At 39.7% G+C, this 24804-nt stretch overlaps 1 protein-coding gene and 1 non-coding gene across 2 annotated transcripts in view; one reads left to right on the top strand and one right to left on the bottom strand.

The window, feature by feature from the left end:
- MEIKIN (meiotic kinetochore factor) overlaps positions 1–24804 on the bottom strand; it is a 78937-nt gene that overhangs the window by 16426 nt on the left and 37707 nt on the right. Inside the window, exons 10-12 of the mRNA XM_049787375.1 lie at positions 23338–23410; positions 10600–10719; positions 4945–5065 (exon numbers count right to left, since the gene is read on the bottom strand). Of these exons, the coding sequence (XP_049643332.1) occupies positions 4945–5065; positions 10600–10719; positions 23338–23410 (314 nt within the window). The remainder of the gene's footprint in view (positions 1–4944; positions 5066–10599; positions 10720–23337; positions 23411–24804) is intronic.
- On the top strand, positions 15697–15829 carry LOC126029364 (small nucleolar RNA SNORA51). The gene has a single exon (XR_007502976.1). It is a non-coding gene; the product is annotated as a small nucleolar RNA SNORA51 (small nucleolar RNA).

Raw genomic sequence — 24804 nt, 5'->3', positions numbered from 1 at the left:
GAAAACTAGAGATTGGTTTATAGTTTTGTATTATAGAGAGGTTCTACTTAAAAGTAGATAACTAAAGTACCCATACTTTTTTGAATGTTTGGTTTATTTGGTTTGGGTGGAGGCCACAAACTGCTGTACTTGGAGTTACTCGTAGCCTGGTGCCCTAGGATTTCTCCTGAAAGTTCTCAAGAGACCATATGATGCTGGTGCTCAAACTTAGATTTCCTGAATGTAAAGCATATTCTCAATGCCTCAAACTTTCTGGTTTAATACCTACAGTTTCCTTTTAAGATATTTCTGAAGAGAATTATTAACGTATTATTGTTCCAATGGGTAGGATTTGAGCAGTATATTTGGTTCTTTTATGGAAGAAATGTTCAGATATATATATTGTGGACTATTATTTGGCTGGATTATTGGAAACTTGGAAGGAAAAGTGGTAACAAGGAAAGGTAGGGAAGAAGCATGTGGATAGACTTCTCTGAGAAAAATAAAAAAAAAGTAAAAATATAGCCCATGAACTCATGAAAGATTGGTCTTAAAAAGGAACACTTGAATAATCAAGTGAGTAAAATTTACTGCTTTAGGGATGGCAGTATATCTCTATCCTAGAAACTTTTATTACCCAAAATACTCATCAACAAAGCAGCCACAGTGATCATACATAGATCATACATAGATGGAGGTCATACATGGGCTCAGAAAAATGAACTTCTGCTTCCCAAGGTCATTTAGCTACAATCATGGTTGGTATCCAATTTGTCAATAATAGAAACTGAGGGGCCGGAGAGATAGCACAGTGGTGGGGCATTTGCCTTGCATGCAGGACAGTAGTTCAAATCCTGGCATCCCATACGGTCCCCCAAGCCTGCTGGGGCGATTTCTGAGTGTAGAGCCAGGAGTGGCCCCTGAGTGCTGCCAGGTGTGACCGCCTCCCAAAATATAAACTGACACCTAGATCCCAATATGGCACCATTCCCTAAAGTGATCAGCTAGCTATTATTGTTGGCAGATTGATTACACTGGGCCATGTCCATTATGCAAGTACCATTGTTTTATTTTATTAGAAAAGTTGTAAGTTAAAGAACCATGACCAGCTGTGGGCTTACTAAGGGCAGAAGGACTATGAAACAGGTAGTGGAAGAAGGTAGTTAAAACCACATGACTAGCTGAGTAAATATCTTTCTTTTATTCCCTCTCTTATCCCCATATCATCTAACATATGTTGTATTCATAACAATTAGCTTTATAGCACAGTACTTAAGTTACAAGCTATTAAGAAGAGTAAATGTCACCACAGGGGGTTGCGTTTTCTGTTAGGGAAGAAGTTGATACATTTGGTTACAGGTAGAACAGCTGCACTAGGCAGAAACAGGACTTTATTAATTTCTATATTTTTGATTAAGTATAATTTAAGTAGCAATGTGTCCACTGCAGTTGACAATTAATTTAATACATATTAAATTAATTAAATTAAATTGATTGAATATCAATTAAATACTAATCTTGGTGTTGCTAAGATTTTAACACAATAAGTGACTTAAACTAAAGTATATTATTTTTTTTATAATATTAGTAGGCCTCACCTAATCAGTTTAAAGATTTTAAGAGCAAAACAAGTTTTTCTGAATTACTTCACAGAAGCCAGAGGGATAGAGTCAGGAGGTTAGGCACTTGCATGTGGCTACATTAGCAGACCCACATATAGTTGCTTGAGCACCACCTGGGGTCACTAAAGAGCAGAGCCCGGAGTAACCCCTGACCATTGCCTGGTGTGGGGAAAAACATACATCACCACTACCCCCAAGTAAGATGACTCTTGTAAACTGCTTCTGTAAGCTCATGTCGAGCTTACAGAATGCCTTACAGATTTTAGCCAATCTCTTCCATAGTACATATGATTCCTTCAAATAAACCTCTTTATATACATTTACAAATACACATTATCTACATATACATGTATATATAGTTTGCTAGTTTGTATTTTTGATAAACTCATGACTGGTATTACATTTAATATTTACGTCCACCAGACTAATATTATCAGAGAGACAGAAAGTTTATTGTGTGGTCTGTCTTTGAAACTTTATAATTTAAGGAAACAAACTCAATAATGTAAATTATTCAGGTAGTAGTATATGTGTCAAAAAAGTACCTGTAAATTAAATATTCAGAGAATGTACAAAAATTTAAAAATATCTCTATGGACTTAAGTGTTCAGGACAAGCTCTGTGGAGGAGATAGAATTAAGATTAATCTTAACAGTATTAAGATTACAGGGGCTGGTGAGGTGGTGCTAGAGGTAAGGTGCAAGCACTAGCCAAGGAAGGACCGTGGTTCGAACCCTGGTGTCCCATATGGTGCCCCCAAGCCAGGGGCAATTTCTGAGCACTTAGCCAGGAGTAATCCCTGAGCACCAAACGGGTGTAGCCCGAAAAACCAAAAACAAAAAAAAAAAAGATTACATAGTTTATTTGGATTAAAGTTATAATCTATTACATTTTGATTGCCTGATTGCCTGCTTCATCCAAAAAGTTTTTAAGATTCATTGAATAAGTAGACACTCTCTGAAATACTGTTAGGAAAAGTACATAAAAGAAAAGTTAAACTTGGATCTTCAAAACCTTGAAAGATTGAATTCTACTTGATAGCAGTACTATCTTGGACAAATTGCTAATTTTTTTTCTTTTTATTTTTTTTCCCTCTTGTTTTCCCCCAAGCCTGCCCCCAAATTGCTAATTATTTTAAGTCTCAGGTTTTAAATACACAAAATGTAATATTACACACACTCTCATGAAATAAAAAGGGGTCAGAGAGGTGGTACAAGAGGTAGGGCGTTTGCCTTGCATGTGACTGACCTAGGACGGACCGAGGTTTGATTCCCTGGTGTCCCATATGGTCCACCAAGCCAGGAGCAATTTCTGAGTGCAGCATAGTCAAGAGTGACCCCTGAGCATCACCGGATGTGGACTAATAATAAAAACCAAAAAGAAAAAATGTAATGAGAAATAAATGATCCATTAAAAGGTGCTTAGAGGGGCTGGGAAGGTGGCGCTATAGGTAAGGTGTCTGCCTTGCAAGCGCTAGCATAGGACGGACCGCGGTTCGATCCCCCAGTGTCCCATATGGTCCCCCCAAGCCAGGGGCGATTTCTGAGCGCATAGCCAGGAGTAACCCCTGAGCGTCAAACGGGTGTGGCCCCCCAAAACAAACAAAACAAAACAAACAAACAAAAAACATTTTGGGGCCGGGCGGTGGCGCTAAAGGTAAGGTGCCTGACTTGCCTGCGCTAGCCTTGGACGGACCGCGGTTCGATCCCCCGGTGTCCCATATGGTCCCCCCCAAGCCAGGGGCGATTTCTGAGCACATAGCCAGGAGTAACCCCTGAGCGTTACCGGGTGTGGCCCGAAAACCAAAAAAAAAAAAAAAAGGTGCTTAGAGAGGGCCTTTGCAGAGCAAGTAATCACTAGTGTTAAGAGAATACAAACATCTCCTACTGGAAAGATAACTCAAGGGTCAGCAGTACAAGCCTTGCATTCATAAGGACCAGAGTTCAGTCCCAGACATGGTATGGCATGTACTGTATGCTACCAGACTCAAGAGTCTGTCAGCATCTCTGAGCCCAACTGGCACCATTTCAGCAAGCCCAAGCACTGAATCTTCTGGCTTGTTTAGTTAAATAGCACCAGGAGTGGCACCAAGACCTCTCTGAGCACCACTTGAGAGACCACCAAAAAATTAAAAAGAAACTGAAAGAAAAATAAAAGAAAATAAAAAATAATAAAAAAGAAAACCAAATTATACTGTATTCCAAATAGTTATGAAAAAGGCTCAGCAGTAAAAAGTACTATCTGAGGCTCTGGGGTTGGATTCCTGGTATCTTTATCAAACAGTTAGTAGGGAAACTAAAAGTACCATAAAGACTCTTTTATGGAAAGATAGGGGCTCTGTCCACTATCTTGAATTCTCATGGAGGTATGGACTAATTAAACAACAAAATTGGCCAAAAGGTTGTGATCCAAAGTCATTTTCGTTGGCTGTAAGTGGGATGGATCTCTAGAACCAGAGAAAGCACACGGCACTTCTTAAAACTGAAGGTGTTTATGCTAGAGATAAAACTAAATTCTATCTGTGAAAGAGATGTGTTTATGTATACAAGGCAAAGAACAACACATTGACTCCCAATGGTAAACCTAACAACCTAACAAAACCAGAGTGATATGGGAAGGTAACCAAGCACATGGAAACAGAAGCATGGTTGTAGCCAAATTCCAAAGCAACCTTCCTGCTAAAGCAATTTGGTCACAGAATTTGTGTGATATAACACTCAAGGAGTAAATTTACTTACTGAAAAGTAAATAAATAAAGTATAGACATTTTAAAAATTAAAAAGATGCTGAGGGAGAGCTGTAGGCACTTTGAGTGCAGAAACTTTGTACATCAAAACCATAGACATTAGAGCTAAAGTGATAGCACAGGTGGTAGGACATTTGCCTTGCATGTGGCTGACCCAGGTATGATTCCTGGAATCTCACATGGTCCCCAAGCTTGCCAGGAGTGATTTCTGATTGCAAAGACCAGAGTAATGCCTGAGCCCCATGGGATGTGGGCCAAACCCCTCACCCCCAAAAGAAAACTATAAACATTAACACTATTGCAACCATGTTATTTAAACAATAAAAAATAAAAAATTGAAGTTTTGAGAGAACTATATTAGATAAAAACATGTTATATAAATTGAACAAACTACTTTTTAAAAGATAAGAAAAAATTTTCAAAAATTATTTACTCAGGTTCTGAAAACTAGCAAAACTTTCTATAACAGCCATTTCTACTTTCTAAGAGAACTCTCAGAATACAACTTATGACTAAATTCTGCATGTATGTAAGTTACTTACAATGAAAAATGTTTCTATCCTCCAAAAAATAGAAATTGCATCAATACTACAGTACCTTGAGAGATATTTTTGGAAGGAGAATATTTCTTCTTTTTTATATACGTTTTACTTTTTACTTGTCTATTTCCTAGTGATGCTCTAACAATGCAACATAATTCTGATGCATCTGAGGAAACCTAAAAAAAAAAGACAAATATTGTTTAACTCTTTTGGGTACTATATTTACATGTTTAATATAAAATTATCTAAATATTCATATTTTATAAAATTAACAATATAAACCATGTATGCAGGTAAGGCTTACTCCATTCAAGATTAAATAACTGGTTTTAAAACACATTTTTTTGGTATTTTTTTGAACCACACCTGGCAGTGTTCAGAGTTACTCCTGGCTCTGCACTCAGTAATTATTCCTGGCAGGCAGGGCTCAGGGACCCTTATGTGGTCTGGAGCAGTGGTGGGCAACCTTTTTTTTTTTTTCAACTGAGTCAAATCTTGCCAAAACCACGATTGAAATTTATTTTGAGAGCCATATTTTTAAAACAAAAATACATAGGATGATACACTGTTTTTAGTTTCAATAACTTTTTATTGAGAATATTCTGTATGCAAGTATCCACATAGTTTGCTCCGAACCAGGATCCCATGGCTTCCCTTGCCAGGATTCTGCCCCTGGCGCAGCGAGATTTGCTGCATTTTTCTAATGGTTCGGCCCTATGCCTGCCTTCCCATTTGTGAATTCATCCCCTTTACTAGTATTTCCCACAGGGGAGCTGCAGCCAGACTCACACTGCCTGGTGAGGGCGGATACTGGGTCCTAGCAGGGTGATGAGCCCTGCTCTGTATTTAGAGACCGGGCAGTCTCCGACAAAGCTTCGCAGGGGGAGTCAAAACTTCATGGGCGGGCGCAATCCCACGCTATACCGGAGTCGCCAATCCCTTCTCAGGCCCCGTTCTGCGCTGTCTTGTGGCTGGTAGTCAGGCCCCCCTATACCACCTGACCCGACTGGAGTTGTGTGGAGCCGGGCTCCAGGGCTGCACACCGGGCGCGCACTGACAGAGGCTCGGAGCAGAGTCCTGACTCCTGGAGCGGCCGCCGGGCACACAGAAGAGCCGCATTCGAAAGTGGAAAGAGCTGCAAGTGGCTCGCGAGCCTCGGCTTGCCGACTACTGGTCTAGAGGATCAAACCTAGGTTTTCTGTGTGCAAGGCCAATGCCCTACATGCTATACTATCACTCTGGTCCTTAAAACACTTTCTAATACTCACACATACAAAAAGGGCAAAGTATAATAGTGTAATATTGTAGTATGAATAGTATAATACATAATCCTCATTTTGAAAATGTGGAACTTAAGTTCAGAAACTTTAAATAACTTACTTAAACGCAAAAAGAAAATGATGAGGGGCCGGCGAGGTGGCGCTAGAGGTAAGGTGTCTGCCTTGCAAGCGCTAGCCAAGGAAGGACCGTGGTTCGATCCCCTGGCGTCCAATATGGTCCCCTCAAGCCTGGGGCAATTTCTGAGCTCTTAGCCAGGAGTTACTCCTGAGCATCAAACAGGTGTGGCCCGAAAAAAACAAAAGAAAAAAGAAAAAAAAGAAAAAAAATGATGATAGAGTTAATTTTCAAGCACTCTAAAATGAAAGAGAAAGTTTACATGATTTGCACAATTCTCTTTTGAGTGTGCCTGACATAAAAAAATCTTTTTTTAATTTAAAGAAAATGTATCACATAGTTGACATGACTAATCATAATACATTTGTTTCAGGATGACAGAAAGCAAAGTTATTAAGAAATAGAGAATAGAGAATTGAAAAAGAAATGGAACAAAGAACAGGAGAGAGTTCATTAGCAGTTATATTTGTGAAAATTTTGGTATCACAAATAAAGTCGTTAATACAATAGCTGAAGGTTTAGTATGCTTGCTCCCCTTGCTTTTTTTTCCTTTAGAGATGGGAAATATACTAAAAAAAGGGTGTGTGTGTGTGTGTGTGTGTGTGTGTGTGTGTGTGTGTGTGTGAATTGTCATTTGTGTAGGCACAGCAAACTATGGAAGAAATTAGAAAGAAAGACCTTTGGCCTAAAAACCAGGGAGATCTTACCCCTGAAGTACTTTGGCTTAAGACCACCTCAAGGCTCCAAGCATACATGGTTGTCCAACCCCCTAGTCATTCTCGGTGGTCATTTCTTCAGCCTCACAGTTGATATGCAACACAAATTTTAAATTTAATTTTGAGCTAGTAAATTTCCTTGATTTCTACATTAAGATAGTTTCAAATATTTCCCATAAAATGAAGAGTCTCTAGACCCTATTCCCCAGATTTATTTTATTTTTCAGAACTCAAAAGTATATATTTATAAAGGTCTCCTACAATTTTAAATAAAATTTATATAAAAATTCTTATACTGGGGCCAGGAAAACAGCAGGAGTGACAGAGTGACTAGAAATGTGTGAGTCCCTGAGTTCAGTCCTGAGTTCAGACACTACTCTAGTGTCTCCAAGGAACACAATGCTGCTAGGCCAAGAATTAGGCCATAGGCCTCCCAGTACAGCTGAGTATGGCTCTATAAAATTAAATTTAAAAACTCCCTTCTACTATAAAATTCATAATTCTCTGTGGTGGGCATCCATCATTTTTCTGACAGGCCTTTATTTTTTTATCCTCAGGTAGTGAACCTTATCACAGTCAGAAACAGCTGAAAATACTTCTGAGCATTAAGGTGGCCACAAAAACCAGATTAGCCAATCAATGTATGCCGTGGCCCTAAAAACCCAGGAATAACCCCAGACAAGAGTATTGTAAAAGAATCAGCAGAAAGAAGCAAATAATCTAAAGTGGTTCCAGGTTGACATCAAAAGCAATGACTGTTATCATAAAACCAGAAATAAATCTCTTTGCTTTGTTTGTTTGTTTTGGGGCCACATCTGGTGGTGCTCAGGGGTTACTCCTGGCTCTGCACTCAGAAACTGCTCCTGGCAAGTTTGAGAGACCATATGGTATGCCAGGGATCAAATCCTGGTCCTTCCAGTGGTAGGCAAATAAGTCAGCTTAAGAGAATGGGATCCACAGTTAGGAACAAGGAAATAAGTAATATGGGGCAAGGACAGTATTTCCAAAGAATCTTCCAGATCCAGATCAGAAAAGTTACAAACATAAATGACTCTGACTGACTCCTAAAATTTCATCATAATAATAATAAAAGAAGTACCAAACTCATGAGAAATCAAGGTACCGACCATGTGTAAGATTATATAGGAATATCAAACAATGGACTTAATTTCTGAAACATGAGCTATCAGAAATTGCAAATCAGAATGAAATAATGTTGTATAAAATAAATAATTACTTAAATCTCATGGATAAGAGCATGGCAGGATTCTACAATAAGTGAAAGGAGATATTTAAAAAGAAACAAGAACTTCATGAAATGAAAAATACATTTATTAAAATAAAAAAGGTGATGGAGGGTCCAAAGCAACAGTAAAGCACTTACCTTGCAAGCAGCAGACCGATTTTTGGTCCCCAGATTCCCATATGGTCCCTGAGCCCATAATGAATGTTTCCTGAGTGCAGAGCTCAGAAGTAACCCTGAGCACTGCTAGGTGTGGCCCAAAAATTTTTTAAAAATTGATAGAAGTTTTCTCTACAAGGTTTATATTTATAGTACAATTTACTGAGGTCATGTAAAAATTTCTGGGCAATTAGCAGAAGTTATCAGTGTCACTTCCAGAAAATTTAATTATTGACAAAAAAATCTTTCATATCTTTTTTCATTGTCATACTTTCTATATATATTCATAAAGTTGATTGTTCTGTCAGCTATAATATGTAGGACTGGTAAGCAATCCAATGATGTTATCATATGACTAAAACAGACTTTTATTGATTTAAATGCTAAAATTTTAAGTTGTTTGTTACCATGGTTTATTGTGTTTAATATAGGCTATCTATAAATTTAATTGCACAATCTTTAATATTATGTAAAACTTAGAACATAATTTATCATAAAATTCAAGAACATTTATAGAGCTAGGAAACATTACTGCAACTAGGGTGCATTCCCAACATATATTTGATCTGAATTCAATTTCCTGAAACATTTGATCCCCTGAGTAACACCGAGTGCAATTCTATAGGGTACAAAACTGTTGGAGGACCAACTAGCATTATTTCCTTGGGTCCCTGATAGTCTGGTAAGTCAAGAATGGCTAGTGGGGGCTCCTGGATCTCCTGAGTACTGCTTAGGAGTTTCCCTCACGAGCACACACACACACACACACACACACACACACACACACACACACACACACACACGCAAACACACAAAATATTACAGAAATCTGAAAAAGAATTACTAAGTCTTGAGGTTGGAGATAGTAGGAAGGATGTTAGCCTTGCACACAGCCAATTCAGAATTGATCACTGGCATCCCATTTGGTCTCATAAGTCTATCAGGAGTTATTCCTACAAATAAAGCCAGGAGAAATCACTGAATAATGGCAGGTGTAATGCCCACCCCCCAGGAAAGCAAAGAAAAGAAAAGAATTACTATGTAAGCTAGCAGTCCCACTTCAGGATATTTATATAAAAGAATTTAAGTCAGGATCTGAAAGAGGCACCAGCATTCTGGCACAGCACTATTCACAATAGCCAAAATGTAGAAACAACCTAAAAGTTTCATCAAAAGACCAATGGATAAAAATATATCTGTTGTTCAGTTTTTAAAAAAAGAAAGATATACTGAAATACAGGACAATGTGATTGAACCTAGAAAACATTTTCTCTTCCTCTAGATTACTTTCTAACCAATAATTAAAAAACAAAAAAACAGGCCAGAGAGATAGCATGGAGGTTAGGCATTTGCCTTACATGCAGAAGGATGGTGTTTCTAATCCCAAGCATCCCATATGATCCCCCGAGCCTGCCAGGAGTGATTTCTGAGCATAGAGCCAGGAGTAACCCTCGAACACTGCCTGTGTGATCCAAAAACCAAAAAGATAAAAAATAAATTAAAAAATAAAATAAAATAAAATAAACTCTGCTATCATCACTTGTTCACAATCCTTTACTGACTTCTCTTAGGAAGAAAAAATCCAAACTCCATAATGTAGACCATAAGACCCTTTATGATATACCATTTTATTTTATTTTCTTCTTTTGATCTATCCTTTTTCTACTCCTCACCTAATTCCCTTCTTCTACCCCTACAGGCACTGAAAAAGTAAAGCTACAATAAATTATATCAAACCACTAAAGTTCTTTCTCTCTACTATTGCTCTGACTTTTTGTCTTATTGTTTTCTGATACATTTTCTCTTCTTGATCCTTTTCCCTCTGATCTCCCACATCTCTCCTTTGCAGCTCATCCCCTCTATTCCTCCACACTCATGAACCTTAGTCATGAATTTTCTGTCTATCAGCTTAACATAGTATTAGCACATATTAATCCTAGCATATTGAAGTTTGTGGTCACAATTTATATGCACAAACAAAAGATGAGTTTGGTTTGAGGTAGGGTAATACAGTGTTCTCTGATTATATATAATACTCCCAAATCATAATGATGCAATATTTGAGCTATGCCTCAACATTTTTATTTGAGAATTTAAATGACAGTTGTTGATTCCTAATGTAAATGATGTTACTGATTTCCTAAAACATCTCATATATCATTTATTTTCATAATTAAAGAAAGAATGGAAATACTACCTCATTTGAAGATTTTTCTTGTAAACCTGAAACAGGAACAATTTCATTTGAATTAACATAATTGCTGACATTTGGGAAAAGTTCTTCAAAAGATGATCTTTGTATTGATGAGAAATCAATCTACAATAGAATATACAGGAACAATTTCATTTGAATTAACATAATTGCTGACATTTGGGAAAAGTTCTTCAAAAGATGATCTTTGTATTGATGAGAAATCAATCTACAATAGAATATATTATTCTGTTGTAAAATCTTAATTTTGGAAAACCAATTGTTTTATGTAATGAATATTTCAGTAGAAGCATTTTCTTATGAGCTTAAAATTTGAGCAATTTTATCAAAATTAACGAAACTACTGACTAGAAAATAGTTTGTTTTTTTTTTAGAAAATAGTTCTTTAAATGATAGATATTAACTATTCTAAGTGGGGACAAACCAGTTCTATAAAAAGATTATAGGGGCCGGAGCAATAGCACAGAGGTAAGGCGTTTGCCTTGCACATGACCAACACAGGACAGATCCCGGTTAAATCTCAGCATCCCATATGGTCCCCAAGCCTGCCAGGAGTGACTTCTGAGAGCAGAGCCAGGAGTAACTCCTGAGTGCTGCCAGGTGTGACCCAAACACAAACAAACAAAAAACAAACAAACAAACAAAAAAGATTATAATACACCAGCTTTAAAGTTTTGGTGGTTTTGGGGCCAGAGAGATAGCACAGTGGTAGAGCATTTGCTTTGCAAGCGTCCAACCCAGGACAAACTGTGGTTCAAATCCCGGCATCCCATATGGTCCCCCGTGCCTGCCAGGAGTGATTTCTGAGGAGAGAGCCAAGAGTAACCCCTGAGTGCTGCTGGGTGTGGCCCAAAAACCAAAAAAAAAAAATGTTTTGGGTTTTTTTTTTTGTGTGTGTGTATTTGTGAAGAGTGAGGATAATGAGAAAAGTATGTGTTTGAGAGGGAGATGGGAAGCATTGGTGGTGGGAAGGTTGCACTGGTGAAAGGGGGTGTTCTTTTTATGACTGAATCCCAACTACTATCATGTGTGTGATCCTGGTGCTTAAATAAAGAAAAAAATATATAAAAAAAAAAAAAAAAAGAAAGGGGAGGCTGGATCAGTGGCATGGCAGCAGGGCATTTGCCTTGCATGCGACTGACCTAGGCTTGACCACGGTTCTATCCCCCAGCGTCCCATATGGTCCCCCAAGCCAGGAGCGATTTCTGAGTGCATAGCCAGGAGTAACCCCTGAGAATCACTGGGTGTGGCCCAAAAACCAAGAACCAAAAAAAGAAAGGTAAAAAAAAAATAAAAAGACAAAAGTACACTCTTAAAAATAGAGAGAGAGATCACAGGTTTCTCCAGAATAGAAGCAAAGAAACAAATAAAAGCAAGCAAGATGTGTGTTCGAGGGAGAACATGAACTTGAAGAGCAAGTCTAACATTATTTTAATATGAATTATTATTTTAATATCAATTATTTTCCGTATCATTAAATTTTCCAAATCATTAAGCCAATAAATATTTATGAAGTATCTAATAAATAAAACATTTATCCAGCAAGTATACCTCTTAGAAAAATTTCATTGGCTCTTCATTTAATATTCAGCCTCCTGCATTATGTCTCTCTCTTTCTTCTCTCTCATTTTTTTTGGTCACATACAGCAGTGCTCAGGACATATGCCTGGCTTTTCATTAAGGAAAGGACTTGGAAGACCATATGGAATGCTGAGTATTAAATCCAGATCTACAGCATGCAAGGCAAGAACCCTACACACTTTGTTATTGCTCTGGACCCCCCCACCCCCGTTTTATGTCTCTTTTTAAGATATAACTTTTTTTTTTTTTTTGGTTTTTGGGCCACACCCGGTGACGCTCAGGGGTTACTCCTGGCTATGCGCTCAGAAGTCGCTCCTGGCTTGGGGGACCATATGGGATGCCGGGGGATCGAACCGCGGTCCGTCTCCTAGGCTAGCGCAGGTAAGGCAGGCACCTTACCTCCAGCGCCACCGCCCGGCCCCAAGATATAACTTTTTTCTTTGTCTTTTTTGTTTCAATATTAATGAACGTTATTACTACATGTGTTTAGAGGTTAGCTTCCACAACTCTTCAAACTATGTTACCAACAATACTACTGCATTTTTTTCTTCTTTTTTTGGGCCACACCTGGTGAAGCTCAGGGGTTACTCCTGGCTATGCACTCAGAAATTGCTCCTGGCTTGGGGGACCATATGGGAAACCAGGGGATTGAACCATGGTCCGTCTTAGGTTAGTGCATTCAAGGCAAACTCCCTACTGCTTGCACCACTGCTCTGGCCCCACTACTGCATTTTTTGGTGGGGTCTCTTCTAGTTTTGCCCCAGTGCCACTCCCAGAAAGGTGTTCAGGAGACAAGACAGTGCCAAGATCAAATAAAGGGCACCAATACGCAAAGGACTGTATTTTCCGGCATATAAGACAACATTTTTTCTTTTTTTTTTTTTTTTTGGTTTTTGGGTCACACCCGGCGGTGCTCAGGGGTTACTCCTGGCTGTCTGCTCAGAAATAGCTCCTGTCAGGCACGGGGGACCATATGGGACACCGGGATTTGAACCAACCATCTTAGGTTCTGGATCGGCTGCTTGCAAGGCAAGCACCGCTGTGCTGTCTCTCCGGGCCCATAAGACAACATTTTAACCCATGAAAAACTTCTTAAAAGTTAGGGGTCATCTTATATGCCGGTATACGGCATGCTGAAATTTACTCCAGCTTCAGGGATGAGTGATTCACCCCTCTCTTACTGCCGCATTCCATCCAGCTGCCAGGCGTCATCACTCAGTCCTCGGCTTGTCCTGATTCATCTTTCAGGGCACACAGAGGAGCTGAGTTGTCTAGCACTGCATCCCATCCAGCTGCCGGGTATCATTGCTGCTCTGCAGCTTTCTGGTGTTCAGTCCTTTGCTTGTCCTGATTCATCTTTCAGGGCACACAGAAGAGCTGAGTTACCCAGCGCTGCTTCTCATCCAGCCCCAGGGTGTGTGGCTTTCAGGTGCTCAGTCCTCCATTCAGCTATTATGGGACACAGAGGAGGCGCTCTGTTTCCCTCTAGCTGTCCTATTACCACTGCACCCCAGGCAGCTGCTCTTGGAGGAGCCTCCTCTCCTTGCCCTCAATTTAGATCACAATTTAAAAAAATCACAGTCACTCACTACAAATGACAAATGTAAAAATGATTGTTGGCATTCCAAAGTCTAGCTTTATTAAACATATACTGTTAGTCTTTGAGGGTTCTAATCTTTTTCTCTTATGTTTTTAAATTTCCATTTGGTGTGCATTAAAAGAAAGGTAGTCTTCTATGGCAAATATAGCCCAAACCCTATATTTTAACAGGAAAAGTAGGGGGTCATCTTATACGGCCAGTTGTCTTATACGCCTGAAAATACAGTATATATTACATCCCTTTGAGCTCTCTTCCTAGCCCATTGTTCATTTTCTTTTGGGGGAAGGGACAGGATGTTTGGACTATACCCAACAGTACTCAGTACTTAATTCTGGCTCTGTTCTCAGGAGTCACTCCTGGCAGTGTTCAGGAGACAGAGCTGGGGATAAAACCAGGATTGGCCATCTTCAAGGTAAATATTTTAACGCCCATGCGATCTTTCCAAGCCTTTTTCTTTTCTTTTCTTTTCTTTTCTTTTCTTTTTGTGTGTGTGTGTGTGTGTGTGTGTGTGTGTGTGTGTGTGTGTGTGTCTTTCTTTAACCACACCTGGCAATGCGCAGGGGCTATTTCTAGCTTTGCTCAGGACACCTTCCTGGCATGCTCATGGGGCCACGTGGGATGCTGGTGACTGGACTCAGGTCGAGCACGCTGTTCTATCCTCTGGCCCCTCCAAGCCTTTTTCTTTAACTAAATTGAACACCAAAAAAAAATGGGGGGGGGGGGGTTGGTGGGGATGTTAAGGGCCACACCCAATGAAGTGCAGGAGTTACTTCTGGCTCTGTGTTACTACATAGCCTAGATTTTTTTTCCCCATATAAACAGGAATGTATACTCACTAATATGCTTTTTTTAGGGGTGCACACCCAGTGGCACTCAGGAGTTATTCCTGGCTCTACACTCAGAAGTTACTTCTGATAGGCTCGGGAAACCATGTGGGATGCCAGGAATTGAACCCAGGTCAGCCACATGCAAGGCAAACACCCTATCCACAGTGCTATAGCTCCATCTCAACTAAAATGCTTTTTATCTGAATGTCTATAGCAACAATATTCATAATAGCCAAAAGACAATTCAAAAGTTCATCAACAAAATAGAATTTTGGAAGGAGGATCAAATCCAGAGCCTAATTCATGTAAGGCGTGCATTCTTACCACTAAGTTATATTCCTAATCAAGAAAGTAGAATACCAGGGGCCGGAGGGATAGTGCAGTGGTAGGGCGTTTGCCTTGCAAGCGGCTGGCCCAGAGCCAATGATGGTTCGAATCCTGGCATCCCATATGGTCCTCCTTGCCTGCCAGGAGCGATTTCTGAGCACAGAGCCAAGAGTAACTGAGCACTGCTGGGTGTGATCCAAAAATCAAAAACCAAGAAAGAGAAAAGAAAGTAGATTATTCATGCCGGGTCCAGCTCCCGAAATGAAGCTCACCACAGAAATTGTTTGGTGCAGTCACAGAAATAATTACACTGAGAACTATCATAACAAAATGTGACTAAATGAGGGAAGTAGAAAGCCTGTCTAGAGTACAGGCCGATGTGGGGTGGGAAGGAGGGACACTTGTGATATTGGTGATGGGAATGTTACATTGGTGAAGGTATATATATATATGTCTGTATGTATATGTATATAAAGAAAGAAAGAAAGAAAGAAAGAAAGAAAGAAAGAAAGAAAGAAAGAAAGAAAGAAAGAAAGAAAGAAAGAAAGAAAGAAAGAAAGAAAGAAAAGAAAGAAAGAAAGAAAGAAAGAAAGAAAGAAAGAAAGAAAGAAAGAAAGAAAGAAAGAAAGAAAGAAAGAAAGAAAAGAAAGAAAAGAAAGAAAGAAAGAAAAGAAAGAAAGAAAGAAAGAAAGAAAGAAAGAAAGAAAAAAAGAAAGAAAGAAAGAAAAGAAAAGAAAGAAAAGATAAGGCCTCCCAATGCTTACCACAGGCTGTGTTCTTTATACTGACTGTATAGAAAGAGGAGGTACAGCAAATGCACCCCATATACACCTCAGCCCAGGCTCTTTGCCTGGTCTGTATTGTGAATGGGGTGAGACATGGAGAAACAAAAAGCATTAATGGACTTAAAGTCAATCATGAACAATTTGGTAATTGTGAGAAAAATGTATTATGAACAAACTTGTAACCACAGTGTTTGAATAAAGTAATTAAAATAAAAAGTAGAATATTATTTAGCCATGAAAAGGAAACAAGTACGATATTATTGCAATATGGATAAACCTTGGAAACATTATGCTAAATAAATCAGTGACAAAGTATTCCATTCACACAAAATATCCAGAACAAGAAAATCTATAGTGAGAGAAAATAGGTGATATTAGAGCTATATAGTAGAAAGGAAGAATAAGAAAACAATAGCTAATGTATGAGGCTTCTTTTTAGAATGAAAATTTGATGAAAAATTTATTTTTGGTTTATGGGCCACGTCTGTGATGCTCAGAGGTTACTCCTGGCTTTATGCTCAGATATTATTCCTGGCAGGCTCAGGAGACCATATGGGATGCTGGGGATTGAACCCAGGTCAGCCACATGCGAGGCAAAAGCCCTACTCGCTGTGCTATCACCTCAGCCCCAATACAAATATTCTTAAATTAGGTTGTTATAATGGTTACACAAGCTTGCCAGTATAATAAAAATTACTGAATCATACTTTAGTTTCATGAATGTTATAAAATGTGAATTATAGATCAATTAAAATATCTATATTCAGGGTCCGGGAAGGTGGCGCTAGAGGTAAGGTGTCTGCCTTGCAAGTGCTAGTGTAGGACGGACCACGGTTTGATCCCCTGGTGTCCCATATGGTCCCCCCAAGCCAGGATCAATTTCTGAGTGCATAGCCAGGAGTAACCCCTGAACGTCAAACGGGTGTGGCCCAAACCCCCCCCATATCTATATTCATTAGTTACTAAATTGTTTTATCAGAGCAAAAATAATTTGATACATTTATTACTCATTGATACATTTTAACCCTACAAAAATGAATTTAAAAAATAATCTCTTTTGGGGCCAGAGCAATAGCACAGCGGTAGAGTGTTTGCTTTTTGCCTTGCATGCAGCCGACCTGGGTTTGATCTCTGGCATGCCAAACGGTCCCTAAGATTGCCAGGGGGTGATTTCTGTGTGTAGAGCCAGGAGAGACTCCTAAGGGCTACTGGGTGTGGCCCAAAAACCAAACCAAAACAAAACAAAACAAAAAAAAAACTGCCCTCACTTTTTGGGAAAAGTATTTATCTTCAGAATACTGATATTACTCCTTCTGTTAAAAAGTTAGGGGCCAGAGGGAGCTGGAGAGATAGCGCAGCTGTAGTTCGTTTGTTTACCTTGCATGTAGCCAATGCAGGACAGACAGTGGCTCAAATCCCATATGGCACCCCACCCCCAGCCTGCCAAGGGCTATTTCTGAGCACAGAGCCAGGAGGAACCGCTGAGAGCAGCTGCCAGTGTGACTCAAAAACAAAAACAAACAAACAAAAAATAGTTAGGGGCTGGAGCGATATCACAGCAGGTAGGGTGTATGCCTTGTGCTCAGCCACCTGAGTTAAATCCCCAGCACCAAATATGGCCACCCAAGTCTGCCAAAAATGATATCAGAATGCAGAGACAGTAGTAACTCCTGAGCACCATCAATATGGTCCTCAATAAAAGAGAAAGACAGGATAGAAGGAAGAAAGGAAGGGAGGGAGGGAGGGAGGGAGGGAAAGAGGGAAAGAAACAAAGAAGGAAGGAAGGAAGGAAGGAAGGAAGGAAGGAAGGAAGGAAGGAAGGAAGGAAGGAAGGAAGGAAGGAAGGAAGGAAGGAAGGAAGGAAGGAAGGAAGGAAGGAAGGAAGGAAGGAAGGAAGGAAGGAAGGAAAGAAGGAAGGAAGGAAGGAAGGAAGGAGAGAAAGAAAGAGAAAGAAAGAAAGAAAGAAAGAGAAAGAAAGAAAGAAAGAAAGAAAGAAAGAAAGAAAGAAAGAAAGAAAGAAAGAAAGAAAGAAAGAAAGAAAGAAAGAAAGAGAGAGAAAGAGAAAGAGAGAAAGAAAGAAAGAAGAAAGAGAGGGAAGAGGGACGGAGGGAGGGAGGGAGGAAGGAAGGGAAAGAAAAGTAAGAAAGAGATAAAGAAGAATGTGGTTCAGAGGTAGAGCAAATCTTGCAAAAGTAAGTAAGGTTCTGGGTTCAATTACGAGCACCTCATGATTCTCTGAAAAATACATTAAGAGACCCGAGCACAATGCTGGTTGCAGCTCCTGAGCACTGCTAGATAAGGCCCAAAAGAAAAATAAAAAGTTGTGTCTGATTATAATGCATTTGAACATGAAGGAGTTATAAGTGCACTGTAAATGATAAGTTACTCCTAGCTCTGCACTCCAGAGTCACTACTGGCAGGCTCAAGGGGACCATAGTTATGCCAGGGATCAAACCAGGGTTGGCTGTGTGCAAGGTAAATGCCCATCCTGCTGTGCTATTGCTCTGGCCCCAGGATTTTTTTTTTGGGGGGGTCACACCCAGCAGCATTCAGGGGCTACTTCTGGCTCTACGCTCAGGCAGGCTCAGGGGACCATATGGGATGCCGGGATTTGAACCACCATCCTTCTGCATGCAAGGCAAACACCCTACCGCTTTGCACTCTCTCTGTCCCCGGCCCCAGAAATTCTTTTTTTTGTTTGTTTGTTTGTTTGTTTGTTTTTGGGCCACACCCTATGACGCTCAGGGGTTACTCCTGGCTATGAGCTCAGAAGTTGCTCCTGGCTTCTTGGGGGACCATATGGGACACCGGGGGATCGAACCGAGGTCCGTCCTAGGCTAGCGCAGGCAAGGCAGGCACCTTACCTCCAGCGCCACCGCCCGGCCCCCCCAGAAATTCTTAATTAGACTAGACATGTTCCTTGTAAGGATCCTGGAATCTAAGTCTTATGTGTTACTACAAAAGATAATGAATTTCTTTTTTTTTTTTTTTTTGTGTGGTTTTTGGGTCACACCCGGCAGTGCTCAGGGGTTATTCCTGGCTCCAGGCTCAGAAATTGCTCCTGGCAGGCACGGGAGGACCATATATGGGACGCCGGGATTCGAACCGATGACCTCCTGCATGAGAGGCAAACGCCTTACCTCCATGCTATCTCTCCGGCCCCAAGATAATGAATTTCATCTCCCTTTATCTGTGTTGTCCTCCAGACAATTATGAAAACTGCTCCCACTGAAGAGAAAGAAATGATTCTGTCCTGTTGGCAGACCAGAATCAAACTTCTTTATTTGTTTTGGTTTTGGTTTCTGGGTCATACCCGGCTGCACTCAGGGATTACTCCTAGCTCTGCACTCAGAAATTACTCCTGGCAGGCTTGGGGGGGGGTGGGCATATGGGATGCCGGGATTCAAAGTACTTTCTGTCCTGGGTTTGCCACATGCAAGGCAAACACTCTACCACTATGCTATCTCTCCAGCCACAGAATCAAACATCTTAAGTGAGTTTAAGAACTCTAGCTGAAGGCCGAAGAGATAGCATAGAGGCAGGGCATTTGCCTTGCATGCACAAGGATGGTGTTTGAATCCCAGCATCCCATATGGTCCCCGGAGCTTGCCAGGAGAGCTTTCTGAGTGTAGAGTCAGGAGGAACTCCTGAGTACTGCTGGGTGTGACCCAAAAAAACCAAAATAAATAAATAAATAAATAAATAAATAAATAAAAAGCCATACCTGCCTAAGGGAGTGAACTGTGTGGGTAAGGTGTTTGCCTGGAAAAGGCAGACAAGGATTATATCCCAAGCACAACAAATGCTTCCCCAAGCCCTCAGAGTAAGTGATTCCTGAGCACAAAGCCATGAGTTAGCCCTGAACAGAGCTGTGTATGTCTCAAAAATCAAATAAACAAAATAGAGAAAATAAAAGGACCCTAGTTACCTAAGAGCTAAGTTGTAAATATCTTAGAGAAAAACAGAAAGGGAAACTTCTATGGTATTGAATTTCACAAAGATTTCTTGGATATGATATGAAAAAGCCTAGGACTGGCTTTGCTTGGGTGACCATATGGGATCCTGGGAATTGAACCCATGTTGGCCACGTGCAAAGCAAGCACCTTAACTGTTGTACTATCTCTCTGGCCCCAAAATTAAAAAAAAAATTTTTTTTGTTTTTGTTTTTCAGGCCACTGTAAGCAGGGGTAACTCTTAGCTCAGAGTTCAGGAATCAATCCCGGTGGGCTTGGGGGACAGTATGGGATGCTGGTAATCAAACCAAGGTTGCCTGCAATGCAAAACAAATGCCCTATCTGCTGTACTTATTGCTGCAGCCCCAAGTTAAAAAATAATTTATTAACCAAAAAATAAAAATGGAAAGTCAACCACAAAATGGGAGAAAATATTGTCAACAAATTATCTGATAAGAGATGAATTAATATCCAGAATATTAAAAACTTGATTAAAATAAAAGCAATAACTTGATTTTTTTTTTTTTTTTGGTTTTTGGGTCACAACCAGCAGTGCTCAGGGGTTACTCCTGGCTATACATTCAGAAATCACTCCTGGCTGACTCGGGGGACCATATGGGATGCTGGGATTCGAACCACCATCCTTCTGCATGCAAGGCAAACATCCTACCTTTATGCTATATCTCTGGACCCCAATAACCTGATTTTTAAATGGTCAAAAACACTAGAAGACTGGGGCTGGAGAGATAGCATGGAGGTAAGGCGTTTGCCTTTCATGCAGATCGGTAGTTCGAATCCAGCATCTCATATGGTCCCCTGTGCCTGCCAGGGGCGATTTCTGAGCATAGAGCCAGGAATAACCCCTGAGCACTGCCTGGTGTGACCCAAAAACAAAAACAAAAAAAATAAAAATAAAAAAATTAGAAGATCTAAAAACAGCCCATGACTAATGATAGACAAATGGATAAACTGATGGACAAATAGATGAATACAATGCAGAAGAAAAGATACTTGCTACAACACACATAGAACTAAAGGGGGTTATGTTAAATGAACTAAGTCAGAGGACACAGACAAATACCTGATAATTTCTTGCATATAAGCAAAGAGAGAAAGCAAGGAAATACACAATGCTCAATAGATTAAAAACAAACAAACAAACAAACAAAAAAACCACCTTTGACTCCAGCAACAAATTGAGTTTACCAAGTAGTTGGTGAAGTGGAGAAGGTGGACTCGAGGGTCCTGTGATAAAGAGATAGTGGCATTTGGGTGGAAAATGGTAACATTGAACCCCTCAAACATAAGCATTTACATTCTTTTGTGTTTTGTTTTTGCTTAAGAGTCCCAGCCAATAATGCTCAGGGATTATTCCTTGCTCTTCATTCAATAATCACTCCTGGAGGGAATTGGGGGACTATATGTGGTAACAAATATCAAATCCTGGTTGAGCACCTACAAGGCAGCACTTTACCTGCTACACTATCCTCTAACCTCACAGGCTTTTAAATCATTACGATACCAATTAAATTAAATTAAATTAAAACGCCAAAAGAATGACTGTGAAATTAGGACAACTTTCTTAGGTTAATGAAATGACTTTTGGAATGCACAAACTGTTGCAAGTTAGTTACCAAGAGAACCAAATATGTAGAGAACTTTCAGTTCTACCCACGTAACCTCTTGGGAGGAGAAAGGGGCAGGAGGTAGAACAGATGGCCAATGTCCAGTAATTTACCCAATCACTCCTGTTTAATGAAACCTTCATAAAATTGCAAAAAGACAAGGTTTTTGAACAAAAGAATATTAGGAGACAGTGGCATATGGGGAAAGCATGGAAGTTCCTTGCCCTTTATATTTTTTTCTGTGCATCTCTTTCATTTGGCTATTTCTGCATTTTGTATTTTTATAAGAAACCAATGACAGAAAGTAAGATAAATAAAAGTAAAATGAGCAAAGAACTTAAACAGATATTTCCCTAATCACCATGCTCTAATGTTGTAAAACCCATAAGATGGTCACTTTCAAACACAAAACAAAACACAATTGCTCTTCAAATAGTGTTCTCTCTTGAGTGTATCTCACTTGCTTATCATAGTATGTCTCTTTACTTACTAGCTGTGTTTGCTCTTTCAAGCTCATGTTTCCTCTCGAACATTTATTCCTTCCTACTATCCCCTTGCATCTTTCTAAATAAGATTCATCCAATAAAAACTACCTTGCTTCACTAAAAAAAATAATAACAACAAACCCCCAAAACCAGAAAACAAGTATTGGAATGACAGAAAAAAATTGTAACCCTGATGTATTATTATTATTGAGAAGGTAAACAGTGCAGTTCTTGAGGAAAAAAATATGGCATTTTCTTAATAAAAAAAAAATAAGAGGAGGGTAAGAAAAACAATATGGGGACTGGAGTGATAGCACAGTGGTTAGGGTCATGCTTGGCTGACTCTGAGAACCATGGGATGCATGTGGGATGCATGTGGCTGATCTGAGTTCGATCCCCAGCATCCCACATGATCCAGAGTCTGCCAGGAGTAATTACTGAGCACAGAGTCTCTGAGTACCACTGGGTATGGCCCCAAACCCAAAAACAGTAGATAAAGCACTCAACTTACATGCAGCTGACCCCACCTTGATCCCTGGTACATGTATGGTCCAGGAACACTGCCAGGGTTATGTCTGAACATAGAACTTGGAGCAGACCCTGAGCACCATTAGATGGTGCCAGAAACACATGCCTAGCGATGTGTGAAGCCCTAAATTCAGTTCAGTTCTCAGCACCATATGCCCCTAGTAATTGCTAAGTATGACCCTCAGTACTACTGACAAGGTTCTCTAAATTTTTTTTGCATGTGTAAATGGTGGTGATACCAGAACAACAATGTGAATATATTTGAACTATATACTTAAAAATTACTAAAATAACAGAATTGGGAAAGAACCCTCTGGAGTTCCTGTCAAACCCAGACCCAGTTCTATAACATGTGGCAGATCATCTACCAGAGCTGAGCACTCTTGCCTGTCCTGCTCCAGGAGATGGGCCAGGAGAACCGGCAGCTCCTGCAGCAAATCTGCCAGCAACAGGAGCAATTTATCCAAATGCTGAAGACACTCCCCTTCCTGGGGGAACCTGGTTAACCTCCTGGACATGGAAGGTAAAGAGGAGTGTCATCAGGGAGAAGGCCCAACAGATGAACTACATGCATACATTCATAGAGAGACTAAAGGCTCTGGGGCTTCCCACGAAAGCCTGATCACCCAGGCCTACTTTACCTTCAAGAAGAATAAAAATTTGGCTGTCAACTTCTTCCTGAGCCAGAACTTTGATGATAGTGATGGCCTGAAGACCACTCCCATAAAAGTTTATAAAAGAAAAGTGTGTATTTTTTTAGATTATTAAAATGGTAAATTTTGCCATAGGAATAGGAAGGAGGGGTAGAAGAGGGGGAAAGACCCATCAATCCTGCTCACTGCAACATTCTTACTTTAATTTATAAATAAATAGCAACAGTAAGTGCCCCTAGTAAAAGAGTACCTGTGCAGCATAAATATTTAAATTTTCTATATGTAATATTTGTATGGGTTGAAAAATGGTGATAAGAGCCAGGAAATATGTATTATGATACACAAATGTCAATACTTACCACTAAATCAACTGTTTGAGAGGATGGAGTACTTGTTAGTAGGCCTTTTCTTTTCTTAACAGAAGTACTGGAACTTAGATTCTATAAAAGTTTGTGAAACAGGAAATAGAATAGCAGAAAAAACTATTGTATATTTTATAAACACAATTTAAATTAACATAATGTGTCATAAAATTCTAAGCTGCTAAAAATAATTTAAGCTACTAAATAGATTACCAAAGGATTTTTGATTTAAGCAAACAACTTCCCAAAGAATTCTATATGACAAAATATAATTCCTCATAACTATATAAGGAAACTTTAGTAGAAATCACTATGAATTTAAGGGGGGAAAATCACCAAAGTTTTGAATTAGGAAGTGGTGTTTTATTTTTTGTCAGCTTCTAATAAAAGTACTTTAGTTTTATAATTTAATTACAAATACTACTTTAATTAATCTTGCACCTGGCAGTACACAAAGGCCTTCCTTAGTAGTGCTCAGGGAACCTTGAAGTGCAGGAGTGAACCCAGATCTACCATATGCAAAACATGTGCTCCAGCTCTTTAATCCATTTTCCCAGTCCTTTCAATGGAAAAGGACAACATAGTTCAAAAGATGTTAAAGCATATTTATAGCAAAGATAATTCATTGAAATATATATTTAAATATGTATTATTTTTATTTATGGAACATCAAAGTTAAATAAATTATGAAATAGGACAGACATTTTTTTCTACTTAAGGTGCAAAGAGAGACAGATGGCAAAACCAAGGAAGAAAGAGAAGAGGGAGAGAGACAGAATACTGAACTAAAACGTTTGAGAAGGGGGAAATGCCAAAAAGGAATGGAGAGTTGGAGGAGTGGGAGAAGAAAAAGAAAAAAAGAGTGGATGGGAAGACAGAAGGAAGAAAAAGAAAGGAAGACCGGAGAAAGAAATATAGACCAACAGCAGCATCAAGAATGGCTGAGACTTGGTAGGAAGTTTGCAACAAAGAATGGAGAATCCAGTTGGAGTAGAGAAGGGTCTACTGTGAAGATGATAGTTGAAACTGATCACTGGATAAGAATTGGGTGCTGAAAGGAGATGGAGCGACGTGCATGGCATCCCTTCATTGACAGTAATGCAAACTACAGTGTCAAAGAAGAGGAGAAAGAGGAGAGAGAGAGAGAGGAGAGAGAGAGAGAGAGAGAGAGAGAGAGAGAGAGAGAGAGAGAGAGAGAGAGAGAGAGAGAGAGAGAGAGAGAGAGAGAGAGAGAGAGAGAGAGACTGCTCCAGAAGCATGCAGGGGAAGGTGGTGTGGGAGGGAAGGGTGCATCAAGAAAGTTAAGAAAGAAACTGGGGACATTGGTGGTGGGAAATGCGCATTGGTAAAGGTTGTGTATTATATGACTAACTCAATCACGAACAACTTTATCTGTGTGTGTGTGTGTGTGTGTGTGTGTGTGTGTATGGGGGGAGAAACTGTATTATGAACAACCTTGTAATC

This window comes from Suncus etruscus, chromosome 14, assembly GCF_024139225.1.
Source record: "Suncus etruscus isolate mSunEtr1 chromosome 14, mSunEtr1.pri.cur, whole genome shotgun sequence".
NCBI lineage: Eukaryota > Metazoa > Chordata > Mammalia > Eulipotyphla > Soricidae > Suncus > Suncus etruscus.
This window is presented reverse-complemented; position numbering and strand designations above follow the sequence as displayed.